The sequence below is a fragment of the Physeter macrocephalus genome, chromosome 7 (genome assembly GCF_002837175.3).
Source record: "Physeter macrocephalus isolate SW-GA chromosome 7, ASM283717v5, whole genome shotgun sequence".
In the NCBI taxonomy this organism is placed as follows: Eukaryota; Metazoa; Chordata; class Mammalia; order Artiodactyla; family Physeteridae; genus Physeter; species Physeter macrocephalus.
In genome coordinates, this window is record NC_041220.1 from 62185662 (window position 1) to 62208741 (window position 23080).

General features: G+C 37.9%; 1 protein-coding gene across 1 annotated transcript; it reads left to right on the plus strand.

Annotated features, from left to right (window-relative positions):
* Positions 1-16105: 16105 nt before the first annotated feature.
* Positions 16106-17766, plus strand: UTP3 (UTP3 small subunit processome component). The gene has a single exon (XM_007118663.3). The coding sequence runs from the start codon at positions 16283-16285 to the stop codon at positions 17699-17701; it is 1419 nt and encodes a 472-aa protein (XP_007118725.1). The 5' UTR covers positions 16106-16282; the 3' UTR covers positions 17702-17766.
* The last annotated feature ends 5314 nt before the right edge of the window (positions 17767-23080 follow it).

Genomic DNA, 23080 nt, shown 5'->3' on the forward strand with positions numbered 1-23080 from the left:
GAATCTTAACCCTGGATCTATTTTGTAGATTAAGAATTAAATGATGGCCTCACATTTTGCATATTACTACAGGTTAAGCAAATGCTTAGAATTAAGGGCAGAATTAAGAATACTAAACTTTATTTCCAAAATTAATTTCTAATCTTTAAAAGCCTATATAAATGCATTTTACATGATTATACATTTGTGCAAATTATTTTGTGTTCCTCTTTGTCACTTGTATATTTTATACACCAATTTCCAAAAATTGATATAGAACGCACATTAACCTTTGAAGTAGTTATGTAATATTCCATAATGTCAACATACTATGGTTTGTCACAAAGTCTCTACTACCCCATTTGGAGTTATTTCATTTACTATTATAGGCATACGTTGGAGATATTGCAGGTTTGGTCCCAGACCACTGCAATAAAGTGAATATTGCAATAAAGTGAGTCATATGAATGTTTTGGTTTCCCAGTGCATATAAAAGTTATGTTTATACTATACTTTAGTCTATTTAGTGTGCAATAACATTATGTCTAAAAAAAAAAGTACTAACCTTAATTTAAAAGTACTTTAGGGACTTCCTGGTGGTCCAGTGGTTAAGATGAGCATGGGTTCGATCCCTGGTCAGGGAACTAAGATCCCACATGCCATGTGGTGCAGCCAGAAAAATTTTTTTTTAAAAGTACTTTATGCTAAAAAAAAAAATACTAACCATCATTTGAGCCTTCAGCAAGTTGTAATTTTGCTGGTGGAGAGTTTGAAATAGTCAAAGAATTATCAAAATGTGACACAAAGACATAAAATGAGCAAACAATGTTGGCACCAATAGACTTGCTCAAACGCAGGGTTACCACAAACCTTTAATTTGTAGAAAACACAATAAAGCAAAGTGTAATAAAACAAGGTATGCCTATATATCAAAAATTACTTTTCAAAAAATGTATGTTACCAACCTAATATGTATTTAATATGTTGTATCCCTGGTGCTAATATACAGCTGACCATGACTAACCTGTCCCTGCCTTCCCAGAGATTAAACTCTAGTGGAGAAGACAGATGAGAAAAATAAATAAAACAATCACAGTTTGCAATAAATGCAATGAAACAGATAAACAAAGTACAGTCAGCCCTCCACATCCACAGGTTCCACATCCGCAATCCGCAGACCCATTTTATATAAATCCCATTTCATATAAGGGACTTGAGCATCCACAGATTTTGGTATCCCCAGGGGTTCCTGGAACCAATCCCCCACGGATACCAAAGGACAACTGTAGTGTGACAGAGAGCATCTGGGGTAGGGTTGATGTAGCCTACTTTAGAAGACATACTCTGGAAAGGGCTCTCTGAAGAGGTAACATCTAAGCTGAAACAGGAGCAAGTGAGAAGAAGCCTGAACTAGCTTTCTATGCTGCTATAACAAATTATCATAAATTGAGTGGCTTAAAACAACACAAATGAATTATCTCACAGTTCTATAAGTCAGAAGTCTGGGTAAGTTAATTCCTCTGCTCTGATTTCACAATGTGGAAACCTAGGTGTCAGCCAGCCTGAGTCTTAACTTATCTTGAGGCTCTGGTAGAGAATCTACTGCCAAGTTCATTCAAGTTGTTGGTTGAATTCAGTCCCTTGCACTTTTAAAGCTGAGGTCCCCATTCCCTTGCCTGCTCTCAGTTGAAGTTTGTTCTCAGCTTCTAGATGCTGACAACACTCCCTGACTAGTGGCCCCCTTGATCTTCAAAGTTAGCAACAGTGGGTCAAGTCCTTCTCATGCTTCAAATGTCTCTAACCTGGGCTTTTGCTGTATCTCTCCTGCTTCCAGCTAGGGAAAGTTCTCTGCTTTTAGGGGCTCATGTGATTCCATTGGGCCCAGCCAGATAATTGAGGATAATCTCCCCACTGTAAGGCCCCTACCTTTAATCACATTTGAAAGTCTCTTTTGCTATGTAATGGGTAACAGATTCCAGGTGCTAGGGACTAGGGCATGAACATTTTTGAGGGGACATTATTCTGCCTTCCACAGACTCTGACAAACACTATCCCAAGAAGAAAGGAAACAGCAAGTACAAGGACTAAGATAGGAAAGAGCCTGGCCTGCCCAGGACAATAGCAAAAAAACAAACAAACAAAAAGGACCCTGGAGCTACAGCAAAAATGATGAAGGGGAAAACCACAGTAATGACACCATGCACTTCTTTATATTGATAAGAGTAACTTTTTTTTCCCATTTAAATTGTACAAGTTTAGAATCTATTTTGAATTTTTCAATCAATCTTAGTCATTCTAAAGCTAACAGAAGAGCATTAAGCCTCCTAACTTCTAGTCTCTTTCACTTCCCACAAAACCAAAAGTCATCAATAGTATTTTTTTCACATCTGTATGGAGAAATTTCTTCTAACTGACATTTTTTAAGCCTAAACATTTTGGTTCTTGCATACAGAATTTCTTCAGGTATTGATCTGCCCCCAATCATGGCATATGTAAAATTTATATTTAGATATCAGGAGGCAAAAATAAATTTAAAAAGAATTCAAACTATGAGAAAGAAACTTCATCCTCAACTCTTTTAAAAATTAAAACAAACAAAAAACTGAATTATCTTTCTTCCCAATGGCTTTCCACATAGACTTTCAGGGTAGCGTTTTGTGGTTAAATGTTTATAAGGAGAATTGCACCTGTGTTGTAGTCTGTTTTTAAATAAACTTGCACCTGCAGTGGCTTTTCATAGAATTGCTATTTGGGATACTACATATTAGTCATTTGACCATTATACACAGCTCTTCCCTCTCACCACACTACCTTCTGGGCTGGTCCTAATTTACAAACAGCCTATCTCCAAAAATTCATTTGACAAACAACGGTTTAGATTTCATGATAATTTTTGAGATACAATAATAAACAAGGTTTCCAGGAAACCCTTCAAACAACAATATACTCCTTCCAATCCATTAACTCCAGTGGTCTGGTCCCTTGCTGCTTTAAGGAAATTCTAATTTATTTTCAAGGGAGGCCTCTGCTCTAGTCAAATATGTCTGCTTTCCTTTTCCTATATATGATTTGCTAACTCCTGTTTCAGAATCTTTTTTACTCTGTTATTTCCTCACCATAAATTTCGTTTTTCTTCCTGCCAATCTGTGTCAAAAATCCTAAAATTTTTTATACTTATTTTAGTATAAGTCTTCCCTGCTTCATGTCATCCCATTCTGTTCACTCCATTACTCTGTTTCTTAATTGCTAATAAATCCATCTTATAACTCTTTATATCATTTTACACAAGTTGACATATTACTTTCCATTTTTATCACTCTTCTTCATATGTGTACAATTTATCTCATACTAAATTAACACTTTCTAGGGACTTCCCTGGTGGTGCAGTGGTTAAGACTGCATTCCCAATGCAGGGCATCTGGGTTCAATCCCTGGTCAGGGAACTAGATCCCACATGCATGCTGCGACTAAGAGTTCGCATGCCACAACTAAGGAGCCCACCTGCCACAACTAAGGAGCCCACGTGCCGTAAGTAAGGAGCCAGCGAGCCGCAACTAAGACCCAGTGCAACCAAATAAATAAATATTTTAAAAATAAAATAAAATAAAAAATAAATTAACACTTTCTAATAAAAACAAAAATAAACAAATGGGACCTAATGAAACTTAAAAGCTTTTGCACAGCAAAGGAAACCATAAACAAGATGAAAAGACAACCCTAAGAATGGGAGAAAATATTTGCAAACAAAGCAACTGACAAAGGATTAATCTCCAAAATATACAAGCAGCTCATACAGCTCAATATCAAAAAAACAAACAACCCAATCCAAAAACGGGCAGAAGACCTAAAGAGACATTTTTCTGAAGAAGATATACAGACTGCCAACAAACATATGAAAGAATGCTCAACATCATTAATCATTAGAGAAGAGAGGGTGGGGAGAAAAGGGAACCCTCTTGCACTGCTGGTGGGAATGTAAATTGATACAGCCACTATGGAGAACAGTATGGAGGTTCCTTTAAAAACTAAAAAATAGAACTACCATATGACCCAGCAATCCCACTCTTGGCATATACCCTGAGAAAACCACAATTCAAAAAGAGTCATGTACCAAAGAAGACATACAGATGGCCAAGAAGCACATGGAAAGCTGCTCAACATCACTAATTATTAGAGAAACGGAAATCAAAACTACAATGAGGTTATCACCTCACACCAGTTAAAATGGGCACCATCAGAAAATCTAGAAACAACAAATGCTGGAGAGGGTGTGGAGAAAAGGGAACCCTCTTGCACTGTTGGTGGGAATGTAAATTGATACAGCCACTAGGGAGAACAGTATGGAGGTTCCTTTAAAAACTAAAAAATAGAACTACCATATGACCCAGCAATCCCACTCTTGGCATATACCCTGAGAAAACCACAATTCAAAAAGAGAAGTCAGAAAGAGAAAAACAAATATCGTATATTAACGCATATATGTGGAACCTAGAAAAATGGTACGGATGAACCGGTTTGCAGGGCAGAAATTGAGACACAGATGAAGAGAACAAATGTATGGACACCAAGGCAGGGAAAGTGGAGGGGGGTGTGTGTGTGTGATGAATTGGGAGATTGGGATTGACATATATACATTAATAGCCAGGGCATGGAAGCAACCTAAGTGTCCATCAAAATATGAATGGATAAGGAAGATGTGGCACATATATATACAATAGAATATTACTTAGCCATAAAAAGAAAGAAACAAAATTGAGTTATTTGTAGTGAGGTGGATGGACCTAGAGTCTGTCATACAGAGTGAAGTAAGTTAGAAAGAGAAAAACAAATACCATATGCTGACACATATATATGGAATCTAGAAAAATGGTACAGATGAACCAGTTTACAAGGCAGAAATAGAGACACAGATGTAGAGAACAAACGTATGGACACCAAGGATCTAAAAATAAAATAGTTCTGATGAACCTAGGGGCAGGACAGGAATAAAGACGCAGACGTAGAGAATGGACTTGGGAATGGGAGAGGGGGAGGGGTAAGCGGGGAAGAAGTGAGAGAGTGGCATGGACATATATACACCACCAAATGTAAAAGAGATAGCTAGTGGGAAGCAGCCACATAGCACAGGGAGATCAGCGTGGTGCTTTGTGACCACCTAGAGGGGTGGGATAGGGAGGGTGGGAGGGAGACACAAGAGGGAGGGGATATGGGGATATATGTAGATGTATAGCTGATTCACCTTGTTATACAGCAGAAACTAACACACATTGTAAAGCAATTATACTCCAATAAAGATGTTTTTAAAAAAGTAAAAATAAACACTTTCTAGATGCAGAGAAGGGTTCATAAAGAGCAGTAGCAATTGGCACCCCATTAAAAGGATATAAGGAAGTACCAAAAGGGAATTATAAAGACTCAGTTAGGAAAATGGTTAAGAAATAAAATTTTTCTTGTTCCTAACTCTTTTACTCAGTTTTTACATCACACTTAAGTGCCATACTAAGTCTGTTTTCCCCAAAAACAAGGAGAAAGCATAAATCCATGGTGAGGAATATCCAGTCAAAGAAATTTTTAAAAATATCTGATGCATTCTTTCAAAACTATTACATAATTCTTTTGTATTTCTCTCAGAGTTTCAAGTAAGTTGCTTTGGCCCAAAATATGTGCAATAATTGATTGTTCCTGGCTAACTTTTTTATAGCACCAATGTTTATTACAGCACCAATAAGAAATTAATATAGCTATCTTTTTGGCTCATAATGTCCTCATATAATTGGAGGCAACCACATATTTTTATTCTTAAAATTTAAAAATAAATTTTAAATTTATTTTCTCTTTATGATACTGAAATAAAGTTGCCATTATAGCAAATGTGTATATGTGGTCTGCAAGACCAATGCTGCTTACCTGGCCCTTAATTCAAATGTCATTCATTCATTTTTTCTTTCTCTCAACAACTATCTATTGGCATCAACTCTATGTGGCAGAGATACAAGTGAACAAAGTAGGTAAGACCCTTGATCAAATGGGTTTACATGATGACAAGTACAAAGTGCGCGACAGGAGCACAGATGTTGGGAGAGAGGTAGGCAGGGTCAAGGAAAGGTTCCCAGAGGAAGTAATATCTACACTGAGATTGAAAGATGAGTAGAAGTAGGGCAAAAATGGGAGGACTATGGTCTAGGAATAAATAAAACATTGACAATTTGGAGTTGAGAGAAAACATGACTATTGAAGGAAATGAAAGTTCAGTACGGCAGTATGAGTCCAGAGACCATATATTTCATATGTTTCAACACGCTTACCCTTAAGCACCTAGTACAGTGCTGTGTGCTGTGCAAAATTAAAATAGTTTATATGGATGTAAGCTTAGCATTATTATATGATATGGTTGTAGAGTAATGACTTTGTATAGATAACAATATTATACTTGATTATTAAATATCTTCATTCAATTCAGCTCTTTGGCAACATGAAACAAATTTTCAAATATAACATCACAACATTATCAGTGATTTATACTTATATGAAAGGAAACAAGTAATGTGTTCACTGTTACTTTAAATATTGCATAATAGAACATTAATTGTATAGTTAGTAATCACAATGTGAAGTAATGCTCTGATACGGCAATCAGTGTAAACAAAAATAAGTCGAAGTAAACAAAGTAATTTACAGTGAACAAACAATTTTACCAAAATAATAGAAGACAAAAAGAACCACAGAATAAACCTGCCCAAAAATAATCAATGAAGGAACAATAGATCAATCTCTTAATGATATCCTCTAATTATACTTTATGACTATATTTGCCTGTACTCTGAACAAATCTACTCAATTCATGCTTTCCTAGGCCCTAAAATAAAACTGGAGAGATGCAATATGGCTGATGCCTCCTGATTCTCCTATTTTTCTGCCATTATATTGGTTGAAATTGATACCGTATCTCTGAGTAATCTTAGTCTATAAATCTGAGAGTTCAAGTTTTTTCAATACGTATTGAAACAGAAATGCATATGTCTCTGGGCATAAGTTTTTCATTGTGATAAAATGTAGACTAAGAGACAGTGTAATAAAATAGTTAAAAAAAATAACTTCAGATTGAGACAGACTTGGGTTTAACAACCAGTTATATCACCTCAGGCAAATTACTTCACATCTCTGAGCCTCATCTGTGAAAAGAGGATAATAATGGCACCCTTATCATAGATATATTGTGAGAATTAAATAAGATAATATACTTAAGACACCTAGCAGAGTGCCTGATACATAATTAGTATCTCCCCAAATATTCAATGCTATTGACAACAGCAAGTAGAGAAAGCCCACAGGGACTAAAACTTTTGAACCTGATAAAAATGTGAGATGAGCATACATGAAAGCTTTATTCAGATGTATTTTTTGTTATTGTTGTTTTTAGTAATTTTTCATGGCTTAGTTTTACAGGGTAAGTTTAGAGGTCTTAAACTTGAATAGGTTTAAAATTACATAATTGCATATAGCTCATTTATTAATCCAAACATTTTAAATTTCACACTTGATGATAGTCTTATAACTGTAGTGGCGGGCAGGTAGTATATCCCTTCTGTTCGACTAATTCATGCACGCTAGCTACTTATGTAAAAACAACTCCAAACCATATTTTGTTTTTTAGTTAAATAGCAAATATAGTCTCATGTTCCAACTAAATGTGGAAGACACCCAAATCTCTTGCTCTAGTTCATATTCTCCCCCCAAGCTTCAGAACATATATCCTACTGTCTAGAAGAGATTAGACACTTAAATCCCTTCACAGACACCTCAAATGCACAATGTCCAAAACTTATTTTTCTGTTTCCTGACCCCTGCTAACCTCTTTCCTCCTGAGTTTTCTTAGTGGAGGGTACCATCATCCACTAAGTTGTCCAAGAAAACCTGTGAGTCACTTTAACTCCTCACCTCCTCATCCTTAATCAGACAGAGTCCTATAAAACCATCTCTTAAATAGCTGTTAATCTGTGTACTGCTTATATTTTTGTTCCCAGGGCCCTAGTTTAGACACTAAAATTCTTCACCTAGATGACTGTAACAGCCTCACACTAACTTCCTCTCTATAATCTTACCTCTTCCCGTCAATCCTCTAATCTTGTCCTGTTTAAAACCCTCCAATGGTTCCCCTTTGCTCCTAGCATAAAGTCTAAGTTATCTCTTAATGTCAAAACTAGATATAGATCAATGTCACATTTTCAGACTCATTAAATTCTTAAGTTATTTTTACTAACTTCTAATACCTTATTGAAATTTAAGAGAACTCAATTTAACTCTCATTATTTGATTAGCTATTTATTGGTACTTACTATGTAACTGTATCAGATATTATAAAGGTTACAGAGATGAATGGTGATATACCTGGCAGAAAATATAAAACAAGTATATAAATAGTCACAACACAATGGAGAAAATGTTTTAAAATCCCAAAATAGGACCTACGTACACATTTTTCCAAATACATACAGATGGCCAACAGGCATATGAAAGGATTCTCAACATCACTAATTATTAGAGAAATGCAAATCAAAACCACAATTAGGTGTCACCTCACACCAGTCAGAATGGCCACCATCAAAAAGTTTACAAATAAATGCTGGAGAGCGTGTGGAGAAAAGGGAACATTGTAGGTAGGAATGTAAATTGGTGTAGCCACGATGGAAAACAGTATGGAGGTTCCTAAAAAAACTAAAAATAGAGCTACCATATGATCCAGCAATCCCACTCCTGGGTATATATCCAGAAAAGATGAACACTCTAATTTGAAAAGATACATGCACCCCAATGTTCATACCAGCACTACTTAACAACAGCCAAGACACAGAAACAACCCAAGTGCCCATCAGCAGACAACCGGCTTAAGAAGATGTGGTGTGGTGTGTGTGTGTGTGTGTGTGTGTGTGTGTGTGTGTACACACCCACAATGGAATATTACTCAGCCATAAAAAAAGAATGAAATATTGCCATTTGCAGCAACATGGATGGACCTAGAGAATGTTACACATAGTGAAGTGAGTCAGACAGAGACATACAAATACTATATGACATCACTTGTATGTAGAATCTAAAAAAATAATACAAATGAATCTATATACAAAACAGAAACAGAGTCACAGAAATAGAAAGCAAGCTTATGGTGACCAAAGGGGAGAGGGAGAGAGGGACAAATTAGTAGTATGGGATTAACAGATACAAACGACTATAAATAAAATAGAAAAGCAATAAGGATTTACTGCATGGTACAGGGAATTATATTCAATATCTTGTACTAACATATAATGGAATATAATCTGAAAAAAATAACGGAATCATTTTGCTGTATACATGAAACACAATAATGTAAATCAACTATACTTCCATTAAAAAAAAATCCTAACATAGGAAGAGTTAAAGGGCTATTAGATGCCAAAGGAAGGAAGCATATCAGAGAATACAGCCTTGAGAAGATATGATTTTAGCTGGGCCTTGAAAGCCATCTAAGAATTGAGATGTGGGGCAATATAAGCAAAGGCCAGGGGAAGGAAATCTTAAAAAGAGAAAAAGAACAATGTGCATTTTAGTTTAACTACAACGTAGAGTTCCTCAATGAAAGTAGTAGGACAGCAGCTAGAAAAATAAGTTGGGGCCAGATAAAGGCAGGCCATGAATATTAGGATAAGAGGGCTTTATACTGTACAGAATGAGGGCTGACTAAAGAGAAAAAAATTACATGAACTGTGTTTCAAAAGACATTCACCATCAAAGTATAATTATCATTGAATCAACAGTTATACGTATAATTGTATCTACAAGGTTCCTCATGACAAGAAAAAACAAAAAGGGGTTAAAATAATGTTTAGGAAATAATTGGGCAGTATTTAGTTGGATTAGAGTTTGGAAGAGAAAGTAGTGTCACAATTTCATTAAATTCTTCATTTTGTAATTAAAACTACCAAACCTAGTCATTTTTAATTAAAAGCTTACAAGGGTTCATATGCTTATCTCATATTTCAGTGTAAGTTCTATATTTTACTTCCAAATCACATTTAGGATTTTTGTGTCTTTAAATAGATACAGACCCTAGTTGCAAAAAGAATCTATAACTTACTGGTTTCAGAGTAAGTGGTTTCTGACAGAAATGAAAGCAGATGGCAACTATGCTTCATCTTTTCTATTTTCTTTCTTACACCTAAAAATAATCCTTCTTTTTTTGTACCTAAAAGTAGTTCAAGGAGTTTCTGGGAGGTATATTAAATTATCTAAATAGGTTGATCACTTTTAACGCCAAGAATACATCTTCCCATTATTACTCTCATATCAAATTATTTTAACTATTATTACTTCTTCTGAGCATTAAAAAAAAAAAAACTACTTCTTTGACAAATTCAGTCATCATAACCTAGGCTATGACACTGGGATGAAAGGCAAATATGCATTTAATTATTAGCTTAAGTTCACAAAAGCCATATATCAAATATTTATTTCAGTTTTTAAATGTTACTTAAAACAAAAAACAAACCTGTGCTGATGACCAGAGCAGTACAAAAGACATTGCAATTCATCGTTAAAGGCTACTATTTTGTATGCTAACACTGCATTTAGAAACATATTTTCTCAAATACCTAGATTCTAGGGATTTAAAAAATAACAGCTTGGATCCAGACTTAATGGGGCTTATACACTTAATGGAGGGAAAGCAGTAAGTATAAATAGAGATCTGAAGCATAGAAATGCAAAAGAGGAAGTTCTTCATCCTGTCTGAGGAGACAAGGAAAGGCTTTTAAGGTGACATTTAAAATTAGTCTTGGAATTCCCTGGTGGTCCAATGGTTAAGACTCCGAGGTTCCAATTCAGGGGACACGGGATGGATCCCTGTTCAGGAAATTAAGCTCCCGCATGGCCAAAAAAAAAAAAAAAAAACTAGCCTTAAATGATGAGTAAGAATTCTCTAGAAAGCATAGAAGAAAACAACATGTGTAAAGGAAAGGCAGCAAGAAAAAGCATAGCCTGTACCAGGTCAAGGAGGAACCTGGTAGATACAATTATTTTTATATTAATTATTGATACAATGATAACTGTAGTTTTGATGGTGAAGCTTTTTGAAACACAACACACATAAATTTTTTTTTCTAGTCAGCCCTCAGTTGCTATACAATAAAGGCTTTAGCTCTTAGCCTAATATTTACATCTATTGTACATATGTTGTGTACATATACAAGGCTATGCCATACATAGTAGCAGTGAGAGTGTGGTAGGAGGTAAATCTTAAGCTGTATGCAGGAGTCAGGTCATAATGAATATAAACTTGATCCTACAGATGTTGGGAAGCTTTTAAAGGACTTTAAGTTAGAGACGTATATGGTCATTTTTTTGTCTGCTTATTTGTTTTTTGTTTTGTTTTCCTTATTTTTAATTGAACCTCAGATGCAAACAGTTAATCATTCTCCTCAGTTCCTGGCACATTATTGGTCCATGGGAAAGTTTTGATACCTCTCCTATTTCTTCTAATCTCCAAGCCTCATCCCATTCTTTGCTCCTCCATAAGCAATTGTTCTTTTGTATTTAATGCACATTATTTTGTTTGTATATGTTCTTACAAAATGTGTGTTGTTGTATTGTTACACACATTGTATTACATATCTCATTTTTTTTACTTTTGTTCCTAAGCACATTGCTTTTAAGATCCATTCATGTTGATATGTGGATATATAATCCAGTTTCCAATTATTGCATAGTTAAGATGACCATATACTTTATCATCTAAATCATAAACGTAAAAGGGTTGCTATTAATAATTACACTAGAATAACAAGTTCAACAAGACTGTACTAAGCATACTAAGCTGTATGGTCACTTTATGCTCCTAAATTCCATGCTGTTCACCCATGACATTTATTGATCTGCTCTTCCAGGGATGGACATCCAGGTTGTCTCCAACACCCCGCTATCAATAATAGCTTTTCAAACAGCCTCATACAGGTCCCATTATGGACCTGTGTGAGAATTTGTTAGCCAAAAAGATGTCTGTAGTGATTTGCTGTGATTTGTCTGTAGTGATTCCTTTTTTACATAAGGAATTATGAGAACACTGAAAAGATGAGCAAAGAAACAGAGGAGGAAATCGCAAAGCAACTTTGGAGAATAAAGAATGGTAGAGCATTTAAGTTAGAATGCAAGATTTTAGTAGGGAGGTAATGAAAGGTATGGCGAGAAAGGTTGCTTTGAGGCAAAACTGTGGGAGCACCATGTATGTTGTGAACTTTATCTTGACAGTAATGGAGAGTCATTGAAGCATTTTGAGCAAAGGTGTGGGATGAGGGAAATGGTATTCTAGGAAGATTTATCTGATGCTGCTGAATCAAATGTACAGCAGAGACTGGAAATGAAAAGACCTATTAAGGGAATATTTGAAAGCCAATATAGTACAGTAGTTAGCTATACTATAGTGTGAATTCCACAGCCAGACTGTCTGGGTTCAAATCTAGTTCTACCATTTACTAGTCTTAAGACCTCGTTTAAACTCCATGTGCCTCAGTTTCCTAAATTAGAGATAATCATAGTACTTCCTCATAGGGTTAAATGTCAAGAGCTTATAACAGTACTGGAACATAATAACTACTCTCAATGTTAGCTATTATTATTGCTGCAAGTCCAGAAGAAACTGAGATCAGTTTAAGCTAATCTGGTGGTAGACTATCTTAAACAACCTGAACTCATGCCCTGAAGAAAGTATCCTAATATCACCTAGTGTGTCATTCATAAACCCCTACCTCTACAGTAAGAAAATCCTACAAGAGGCTTAGAATAAGGAAAAAAGGGTATTCTTAAAAAAAAAAAAGAAAGAAAGAAAACACCCTGTTGGCTCTCATTATGTGTAGTGTGCTAACTCCTGAGCAGGCATCACAATAATGTAAGATTCAAGTTGATAATACATTATAGTTGCCACAAAAATAATGGTTAAATGTTATTTAACCTTTGTGCATTTTCTCTGGGGACTCGTTTTTCTTTTTAATTGGCATTGGCTTATGATATAATAAAGCATTAATCTGTCTTTCCAGCAATAAAATATTTTTTTCTTTTTTTTGGCCGCGCGGCATGCAGCATCTTAGCTCCCCAAACAGGGATCAAACCCGCGCCCCCTGCAGTGGAAGTGATGAGTCCCAACCACTGGACCACCAGCTAAGTCACAGCAATACAAATTTTTAAGAAAACAATTTCCTCAGCAAATGGCAAATAATTCCAAGATTAGGCTATGGAAGATTAGACTATGGGAGCTGCTGGAATGGAAGAACTAACTTCTGAACTGTTCATCAAAAAGATCTGAGAATGTCAGAATACAACACTCTCTGAATATGTACTGGTTATTGCAATTTTTTTTTAAATAGTTAGGAAATGTAATGTATAGTATAAACCAAATAATATTAGAGCAATGCGATCATTCCATTAAAAATATCCAAAATATTTTTCTACCTTCTCTATAACAGTATACGCATTTTGTCAAGTATGACTCCAAATTCTCAAATAATGAGCAATAAAAATGAACAGAAAAATTGAGAATTACGTGCCTAAGTAAAACTTAATGCTTACATATAATGTAAATTTAATACATTTAAAGCATGGATCTAATCACAGTCCCAGCTTAGACGCAACATTCTTTAAGCAATATTTCCAGAACAAAATCCAGAGACGATCTCTCACCTCTCTGATCTCTCACAGCGCTGAGTTTACCTCACACACTGCCTTGTATTTTAGTATAATCTGTATGCATGTCTTCTTTTCTACCTCATTAGAAGAGACTGTGGCTAATTCACCTTTGGATCTACTACATCATGTAGCATTCTGCTACAATTAATAAGCAGTTAATATTTGAATGACAAAACCTACTAAAATTTACATTCAAAAATGAATTCTGGGGCTTCCCTGGTGGCGCAGTGGTTGAGAGTCCGCCTCCCGATGCAGGGGACACCGGTTCGTGCCATGGTCCGGGAGGATCCCACATGCCGCGGAGCGGCTAGGCCCGTAAGCCATGGCCGCTGAGCCTGCGCGTCCGGAGCCTGTGCTCCGCAACGGGAAAGAGCACAACAGTGATAGGCCCGCGTACCAAAAAAAAAAAGAATTTTGGGCTTACCACCAGAACATAAGACTTTTACCCACACCTTTTTTATTCTTTAAATTGTATTTCCTAAAATCTTGTAAAGGTTTTTAAATGCTTAAGATAACTTTTAACACTTTAAAAATATTTAGTTCAAAATACCATTTTTCTAAAAAATTGTACTGTTTTTCATAACCTAATGACACTGCACTTTCTGCAAAGGACTTGTATGTCGCCATTAATTTTAGCAACTTATCAAAAGTTCAGCTTTCAACTACCCACATTTGAAGGTGTCATAATACCTAACATATATAATGAATATAAACCTATCGTATGTAATGTCTGGAAACTTAAACCCTGAATTAGAAGATTGCAGGGCAGTCCTTTCACACTTCTAGTCCTAGAAATACTTCTAAAGACAAATTTGACTGATTTTTCCCTTATTACCACCCTCTTCTTCAAACACTTTCATCTGAGCTCTTGGTTTCTTTCATCCACCCAGCTTAGCCTATGCTCTGGAAAAGGTCTGAAACTCATTCACATTGAATTAGCAAAGCACTGATAACAGCTGAATGTGAGGGCCTGGTGTGGGAGCCCTAACCCAGGTTTCTGTGCTCGATTTGCTAATGTAACCTTCCCAAGTCTTTGTTTCCACATGTATACAATGAAGATACTGGAATTGGGATTCATGATTCCTAAAATCCATTCCAGCTCAGGTTATCTCCTTTAAGGATGTTCGCAGCCTTATGTATTATTCATTCACTCCGTTTATGGAGCACCTGAAATAAATAATCAAATACTGCAATTTCAATACTTATTCATTAAACAAATCTTCATTGAACACTTACTCTGTGCCAGACACTGTGTTGCGTGCTTGCAATATCGTAGTTCGTTGAGGTCTACTAGGTGATACAGAAGAACTGAGGAAAAGACTAAGGGAGTTAAAGACGAGATCCAAGAGGTGATGCTTAGACTGTCTCTTCTATACAGCAGAAATTTCCCATATTTCGGCGGGAGTACTAAACACTTTAGTGTTTAGAAAAGGGGGATGGATGGCGTGTACAAAAAGCGATGTAAAAGGCAGGTTGAGTATTTTCAGCAGTTGAAGGCTGGGTAACACAGGACAAGTGTTCCCTGTACTCACCCCAATTATAATCTGGCACATTTTGCGTGATGACTTGATTAACGCGTGCCCCCAGCTAGACCACAAGTTCCACCACTGCAGGAACAGCGTCTGCTTTCGCCCACCATTGTGCTCCCAAAGCCTAGCACGCTGCCCTGTGCTTATTAAGTGTTGAAGAATTCATGAAGCGTCCGCCCTTGAGAGTTAAAACGTGCCATTTCCAAAATATCTTGAAGAATGAACCTCTTCCACTAAAAGGCAGAGAAATCGCGGTGCCTTCTGCAGCTCACTTGAGCTCCTCGGAAAGAGGCAAACTCTAGAGCGCGGCTCTGCCTTCCCACCGTCACCCCTCAGAAACTCCTCAGGGACACAAATCCCATGAAGTCACCGAGCCCTGCGGAAAGGGAGCTGGAGGCGGGCTACCACCCGCCCGGAGGCCCGGCCTGCGCTCTCCCGGACGCCCGCGCCAGGATTCCCGAGCGCAGTGGCGCCGCTGCCGCCTCAGGCTACGGGGCCCAGAAATGTCGTATTTGGACGTTGCGGAGACAAAAACAACCTGATTAACTTCCAAATGGATAGGCAGAGAAGATAAAACAATTCCAGTAAACAAGGAAATCTTCTACACTTCGACTCGGCTCCAGGCCGATGACAACAGGTACAGGCGCAGGACAACTCACGGCACCGCCCTGGGACCTCTCCTAGGCATGGAGGTAAAGCGCCCTCCAATGGTCACCGCGACTTCACCTCGCAGTTCACCAGGCGGTGCCCCAGCGACGCCCAGGCTCGCGAGAGTAAGAACTGGGCTAAAGGGCTCTACGGAACTGAACTTCCTATACCTATTGTTCCTACACGGAAAGGCCTGAAGGATCAACCGGAAGTCCTGGTTCAAACGCCATACAGAGAGCATCCTGGGGACCGGAAGGAGGTGGAAACTCCTGCATCCTACTGGAGTTCCCGTAGACGCGCGTGGTAAGAGTTCGCGTGGCTGTTATAGAGGCTTGTTGCTGGAGCGCGTGGCTCGTGCGCGGAAGTCAGAGGTGACCGAAAGCCTGACATCGCTGTAGAAGCTGAGACCGTGAGCTATGGTGGGGAGATCCCGGCGGCGCGGAGCGGCCAAGTGGGCAGCTGTGCGAGCTAAGGCGGGTCGCGACCCAGCGGACGAAAATGATGACAATTTGGAATCTCCACCCTCACCAGGGGACTCCACCTACTACCAAGATAAGGTAGATGATTTCCATGAGGCCCGATCTCGGGCTGCCTTGGCTAAGGGATGGAGCGAAGTGGAGAGTGGGGACGAGGAGGAGGATGGCGATGAGGAGGAGGTGCTTGCCCTAGATATCGCCGATGAGGACGATGAAGATGAAGAGAGTGCGGGGAATGAGGAGGATGACGATGATGATGGTGGGAGCTCCATGCAGAGTGAGGCTGAGGCCTCGGTGGATCCCAGTTTGTCGTGGGGTCAGAGGAAAAAACTTTACTACGACACGGACTATGGTTCCAAGTCCCGAGGCCGGCAGAGTCAACAAGAAGTAGAGGAAGAGGAAAGAGAGGAGGAGGAGGAGGCACAGCTCATTCAGCGACGTTTAGCCCAGGCTCTGCAAGAGGACGATTTTGGAGTTACCTGGGTGGAGGCCTTTGCAAAACCAGTACCTCAGGTAAATGAGGTTGAGACACGGGTCGTGAAGGATTTGGCGAAAGTTTCAGTAAAAGAGAAGCTGAAGATGCTGCGAAAGGAATCACCAGAGCTCTTGGAGCTGATAGATGACCTGAAAGTTAGGTTGACAGAGGCGAAGGATGAGCTGGAGCCATTGCTACAGTTGGTGGAGCAAAAGATCATTCCACTTGGAAAAGGAAGCCAATACCTGAGGACCAAATACAACCTCTATTTGAACTACTGCTCCAATATCAGTTTTTATCTGATCCTGAAAGCTAGGAGAGTCCCTGCACATGGACATCCTGTCATAGAAAGGCTTGTTACCTACCGAAATTTGATCAACAAGCTGTCAGTTGTGGATCAGAAGCTGTCCTCTGAGATTCGTCATCTGCTTACACTTAAAGATGGTGCTGGAAAGGCAGAACTGAATCTAAAAGCAAAATCCACAAAGGCCAAGCCAAAATCTGTTTCTGCTGTTGCTGCCTCTGCTGTTACAGAGCTTTCTGATGATTCTGATTTTGATGAAGCTGCACTGAAATACTATAAAGAAATAGAAGACAGACAAAAATTGAAGAGAAAGAAAGAAGAAGATAGTACTGAAGAACAGGCTCTTGAAGTTCAAAATGCAAAGAGAGCCATTACTTATCAGATTGCTAAAAATAGGGGACTTACACCTAGGAGAAAGAAGATTGATCGGAATCCCAGAGTGAAACACCGGGAGAAGTTCAGAAGAGCCAAAATTCGCAGAAGAGGCCAGGTTCGTGAAGTTCGTAGAGAAGAGCAACGTTATAGTGGTGAACTATCTGGCATTCGTGCAGGAGTTAAAAAGAGCATTAAGCTTAAATAAAGTTTTTGCTTAGCTTAAGTTTTTTGGCAATAATTTTGGATCAATAAATTTTTATTTTTAACTGGTGACGTGATTGTATTAATATTTAATACCTAACCGTAAATTTTTAAAAGTCTGTCAATAGGGAAAATTGTTTGGGTTACTGCTTAATTTATTTGTGTTTTAATTTGTAATCAGATCATACTAAGAACTGCGGGAACAAAATGAAGGTGCATGGGAAGAGAGATGGTGATGAAAAAAGTTCTCCAACATTCTGTCAAATAGTAGCCTAGGGAAATTCCACAGCTAGTTGTGGAGCAACAATCAAACTTATAGTACTTTTATAATTTTTCACATAAAGTGAAGAGAATGCACCTTTGGCTATTATCTTATTTGTAAGATAGGCTATAAAGTAGTTCTGACATTATTTCATTTACCTAAAGTATAATTCTCGAGCAGCATACTTGTTAATAATGAGTCTACTATTAACTTAAGGATTTTGTACATTTTATTGTGGTACAAGCTTAGGACTGAAGAGGAACTTGGTTAAAAACAGAAAGAGATATGCCTTAATTACATTAACTATGAATATTTTTTAATAGTCCTTAATGTGGTAAGATAAAAATTCCATTTCCCCTTCTGTACTGGTGGGTGCTCTTTGTACACTCCACTTGCTGAAAATCTGGTATGATTACTACTGGGTAAGTGGTAACTAAAGGTGGTAACAAAATTACATTTTTCTTTATAGTTATTCTGGTCTTTACAGTAGGGAAAAGATGAGATGGGGAACTTCAAAATTTTTAGGATGATGCCAGGGAGAAAATGAGAGGACTAGTGAAGGAAAGAACAAAGGGCATCTTACCTATGTCACTGTTTATTCATTGAACATTGTGCTAGCTGCTAGAAATGCAGAGATGGCCAGTGGCTAATATTTATAATTAAAACATTTGCCACAAGTTTGTGCAGTGGTACTGTTCTCTTCTGTCAGAGATGAGGATGCTGAAATTCCTGGAGGTTAACTTCCTAAAGGAAATATGCTTGGGATTTGGACCCAAGCCGGCTTAATTTGAGCCTTCATTCTTTTAACTTGTGGCTTACAGCTGCTGCCAGAGAAGCGCACATGCCAGATTATTTTCTTATAAATAAAAAAGAAAAGTTAGAAATAAAAGTTTATATTGAGTGCAAAGGTACTTTTGTAAGCATTTTATTTATATCCTTATTCCTCACAACTCTTATGTAGTAAATTCTATTATCCATATTTTAAGGATGAAGAAACTGGCAAAGAGAAGTAACTTTCTCAAGGTCATATAGCTATTAAGTGGTAGAGCCAGGATTTCAGCCTAGCCTTTCTGGCTTAAGAGCCATATCCTATACTTCCTTTTCTGATATAGTAAAAAAGTACAGGTTTTGGAGTTAACTTACTAGGTTGATTTTGAGTTAATTACTTGATCTCTGACTCATTTTCTTCATCTATATGGTACTATTATTATACCTACCTTGGGTATAGGTATATACATATAACAGTGGTTAAGAGCTGTGAGACAATAGAAAATATATATATTGGTTTCTGGCATAGAACTCCTAAAACCCTTGTAAATTCCTAAGTAGCAGGAGCACTGGGAACAGCATTTGTTCTAATAAGGTGACTCTAAGTGAGCTCCTGGATGGGGGCTGGTCACCAGAAAGACCAAGCCGTGATTAGAAGCTTGGAATTTTCAGCCCCAGACCCCCATGCTCCAGGGAGGGGAGAGAGGCTAGAGATGGAGTTAATAATTGGTCATATCTATGTGAGGAGGCCTCCACAAAATCCCGATATTATGGGGTTTGGGGACCTTCCAGGTTGGTGAACACATCCTCATACTGGGAGGGTGATGCACCCCACTCCATGGGACAGCAGCTCCTGTGCTGGGGATCCTCCCAGTCTTCACTCTATGTACTTCTTTATCTAGCTGTTCATCTATATTTTTTATCATGTTCTTTAGTAAAGTGTAAACATAAGTGTTTCCCTGAGTTCTGTGAGCCACTCTAGCAAATTAATCAAACCCAAGGTGGGAGTTATGGGAACCTCAGACTAAAAGTCCATCAGTCAGAAGCACAGATAACAACCTGGACTTGTGATTGGCATCTAAAGTGGAGTAGGGGCAGTCTTCTGGGACCGAGCCCTTAACCTGTGGGATCTGACGCTACCTCCATGTAGACTGTCAGAGTTGGTTAAATTGTAGGACACCCAGCTGGTGTTGCAGAGAATTGCTTGGTGGGGGAAACATGGTGTCAGAAGTGTTGTGAGTGGTAATAGTGTGACAGTAAAGGAGAAAGACACAGGTGGAAAACTCAAGTTTTTCCGATTCAAGAGCAGGCTTCACCCAGATTCCTACCCCAGTTTCATCAATTAGTACCTGTGACTAGGGGCAAGTTATTTGATCTCTCTTCCTCAGTTTTTTCATCTAAACTGGGGATAGTAGTAGTAGTACCTACTTCATAGAATTATTATGAGGATAAAGTGAATTAATATATGTAATGCACTTAGAACAATGCCTGTTACACAGCAAACACCTAATAAGTGTTAGCTTTGGCTTTTTTTTTTTTTTTTTTTTTTTTGACACACTCTGTGGCTTGTGGGATCTTAGCTTCCCAACCAGGGATTGAATCCGGGCCCTCAGCAGTGAGAGCTCGGAGTCCCACCAACCACTGGACCACCAGGGAACTCCCAGTGTTGGCTCTTATCACAGGTTGTGAGCATCCACATCTGACATACAGATGCTCAACACATAGCTAATAGTGTAGTGATTCCTATTCATTGCAGGAACATAGAGAATAAAATATAGTCGTATATGTAAAAATGCTTAAGAAATTAATATTCTAAGTTTGGAACAAGAGGGGAGCACTGGGTAAGTGAGCACGTGAAGGGATATAGAAAATCTGGGACAGAACAAAAACAAGGAAATGAAGTTAGGGTTTGAAGGTATTTAATGTTCTACGTTGAATTTCTGCCACGTGTAATGTGCTAAGGAAAAAAAAATGTTTTAAAGGAAGAAAAATCTTCCATCAAGGAAAGTGGAAAAAATTAAGACATATTTCTCCAAATGTATCACATATTCCTTTAGAGACCTCACAACATTATAAATATTAATTCATTCTGTAATAGCTAGGATCTAGATGGTACTCTCCTATTTTATAAACATAAAAAGTGGCTTTGCCTGAGGTGAATTAACAGCAAATGAAGTAACAGAGAAACTACTGGATTTAATGTTTACAACTTCCAAATTTTGTATTTACTTAACAAACATTTAAAGAGCACTGAGATGTGCTGGATACTGTCCTAACATGAATAATAAATTGTTAACTATTCATTATGATCATTTTTCATAGAGACTCACTTTGTGAACTCAGGAGAGTTCACATGGATAAGAGTTCCAATAAAGTATATTACTGGTGTCAGGCATCAATACAAAGCAACAACCTGTTAATTTTATGTCAGCATGTTAAGTTATGGGCAGCTATTGAAAATACAAAATACTAAAAATTAAGGTAGAAGAAAATATCAAATTAGTGATGCAGTAGCTTACTCTGCCACTAATCAGCTGACTGGCTTTGGGCTAGTCAATTCTGTAAGCCATAGTTTCTCACCTATATTCTTACTTATGAAGGAGTTAAATAAAATAAACATATCCCTTTAATTTTTGTGTGGAAATAAATGTCAGACTTTAAATAGTCAAAACTTTTGGCAAACTGGGAAATTACTTTTTGTGATTTTTTTTTTTTTTTTTTTTTTGTGGTACGCGGGCCTCTCACTGCTGTGGCCTCTCCCGTTGCGGAACACAGGCTCCGGACCCGCAGGCTCAGCGGCCATGGCTCACGGGCCCAGCCGCTCCGCGGCATGTGAGATCCTCCCGGACCGGGGCACGAACCCGTGTCCCCTGCATCGGCAGGAGGACTCTCAACCACTGCGCCACCAGGGAAGCTCACTTTTTGTGATTTTTAAAGATAAAAACTAGCTTAGGTAATGTGAATAATTGTATTCACATATCTGATACAGAAAATATTTGATATATCTGAGGAGTAGAGTTGGTTATTTTTCCTAGCTGGTTGTATGAAGTAAAAGAATTTTAATATGTTATGGTAATATAAGTTAACATTACCAAAATAATTCAGGAAAGGTGAAAATCAGTATAATTTACATCTCAGGGCTCACAATGATGAACATGTACCACTTTCTGAATAGTAGATGATCCAAAAACATCATGTAGGATTCAACTACAGTTCCAAATCATTTAAATTGAATATTGCTTCAGGTAATAAGTCAGAGTTTTAAAAATCATTTCAGGGGCTTCCCTGGTGGCGCAGTGGTTGAGAGTCTGCGTGCCAATGCAGGGGACGCGGGTTCGAGCCCTGGTCTGGGAGGATCCCACATGCCGCAGAGCAACTGGGCCTGTGAGCCACAACTACTGAGCCTGTGCGTCTGTAGCCTGTGCTCCGCAGTGAGAGGCCGCGACAGTGAGAGGCCCGCTCACCGTGGTGAGGAGTGGCCCCCGCTCTCCACAACTGGAGAGGGCCCTCACACGGAAACGAAGACCCAACACAGCCAAAAATAGCAAATAAATTAATTAATTTTAAAAAAACATTTCAAATATTTATTCTTTTTAAAACATTTGTGGTTTGCCATCACAAGTTTAAACGCAGAAACAGTATAGAAAATTTAACACCACCCACATCAACAAATGTTAAAGTGTTTTAAATTTTGCTTAGTGTCATATCAAAGTTTTTAATTTGATGTAGTTGCTTTAGCTATGTGTTCCAGAAAATGTTTTCTTTCATACATATTCTTTCAGCTATTCACTTGGGAAGAAAAACTGATTTTTTTATATGCTTCAAAGTGAAGCTTTGAATAATAGTAAATATTAAGAATCAACATTTTTTATAACTATAAAACAAAACAAAACAAAAAACCTGCAGGAAACTAATAAAAATGTTCTCTCTTAAGTGAAACTATATAGAGTAGCAATTAGGAGCTTGACCTCTGGAGCCAAGACAGAGTTTAAATCCCACTTTTACCACTTACTATGTGTCTTTGGTCTATTTACCTCTCTGTGTCTCAATTTCCTCACACTGAATAATATATGATTGTTATAGCCATTTAAATAGTTAAACCATATAACATACATTTAGGACAGCACCTGGCAGGAAGTAAGTGTTTCGTGTTAGTTACTATTAATCCATTAAAAAAATAAATAAAAACAAAACTAATTTTCTCCCCTTGAAAGAGTTCATTTTCTCCTTGGTTTTATCATACTGGTTCTTAAACCAGAATGCCTAAGGATCCACTGGTAAGTTTCAAATGCAAATTCTTGTGCCCTACCTCCACAACTTATTATTTAGCTGGCCTGGTGTGGACCCAGGGAT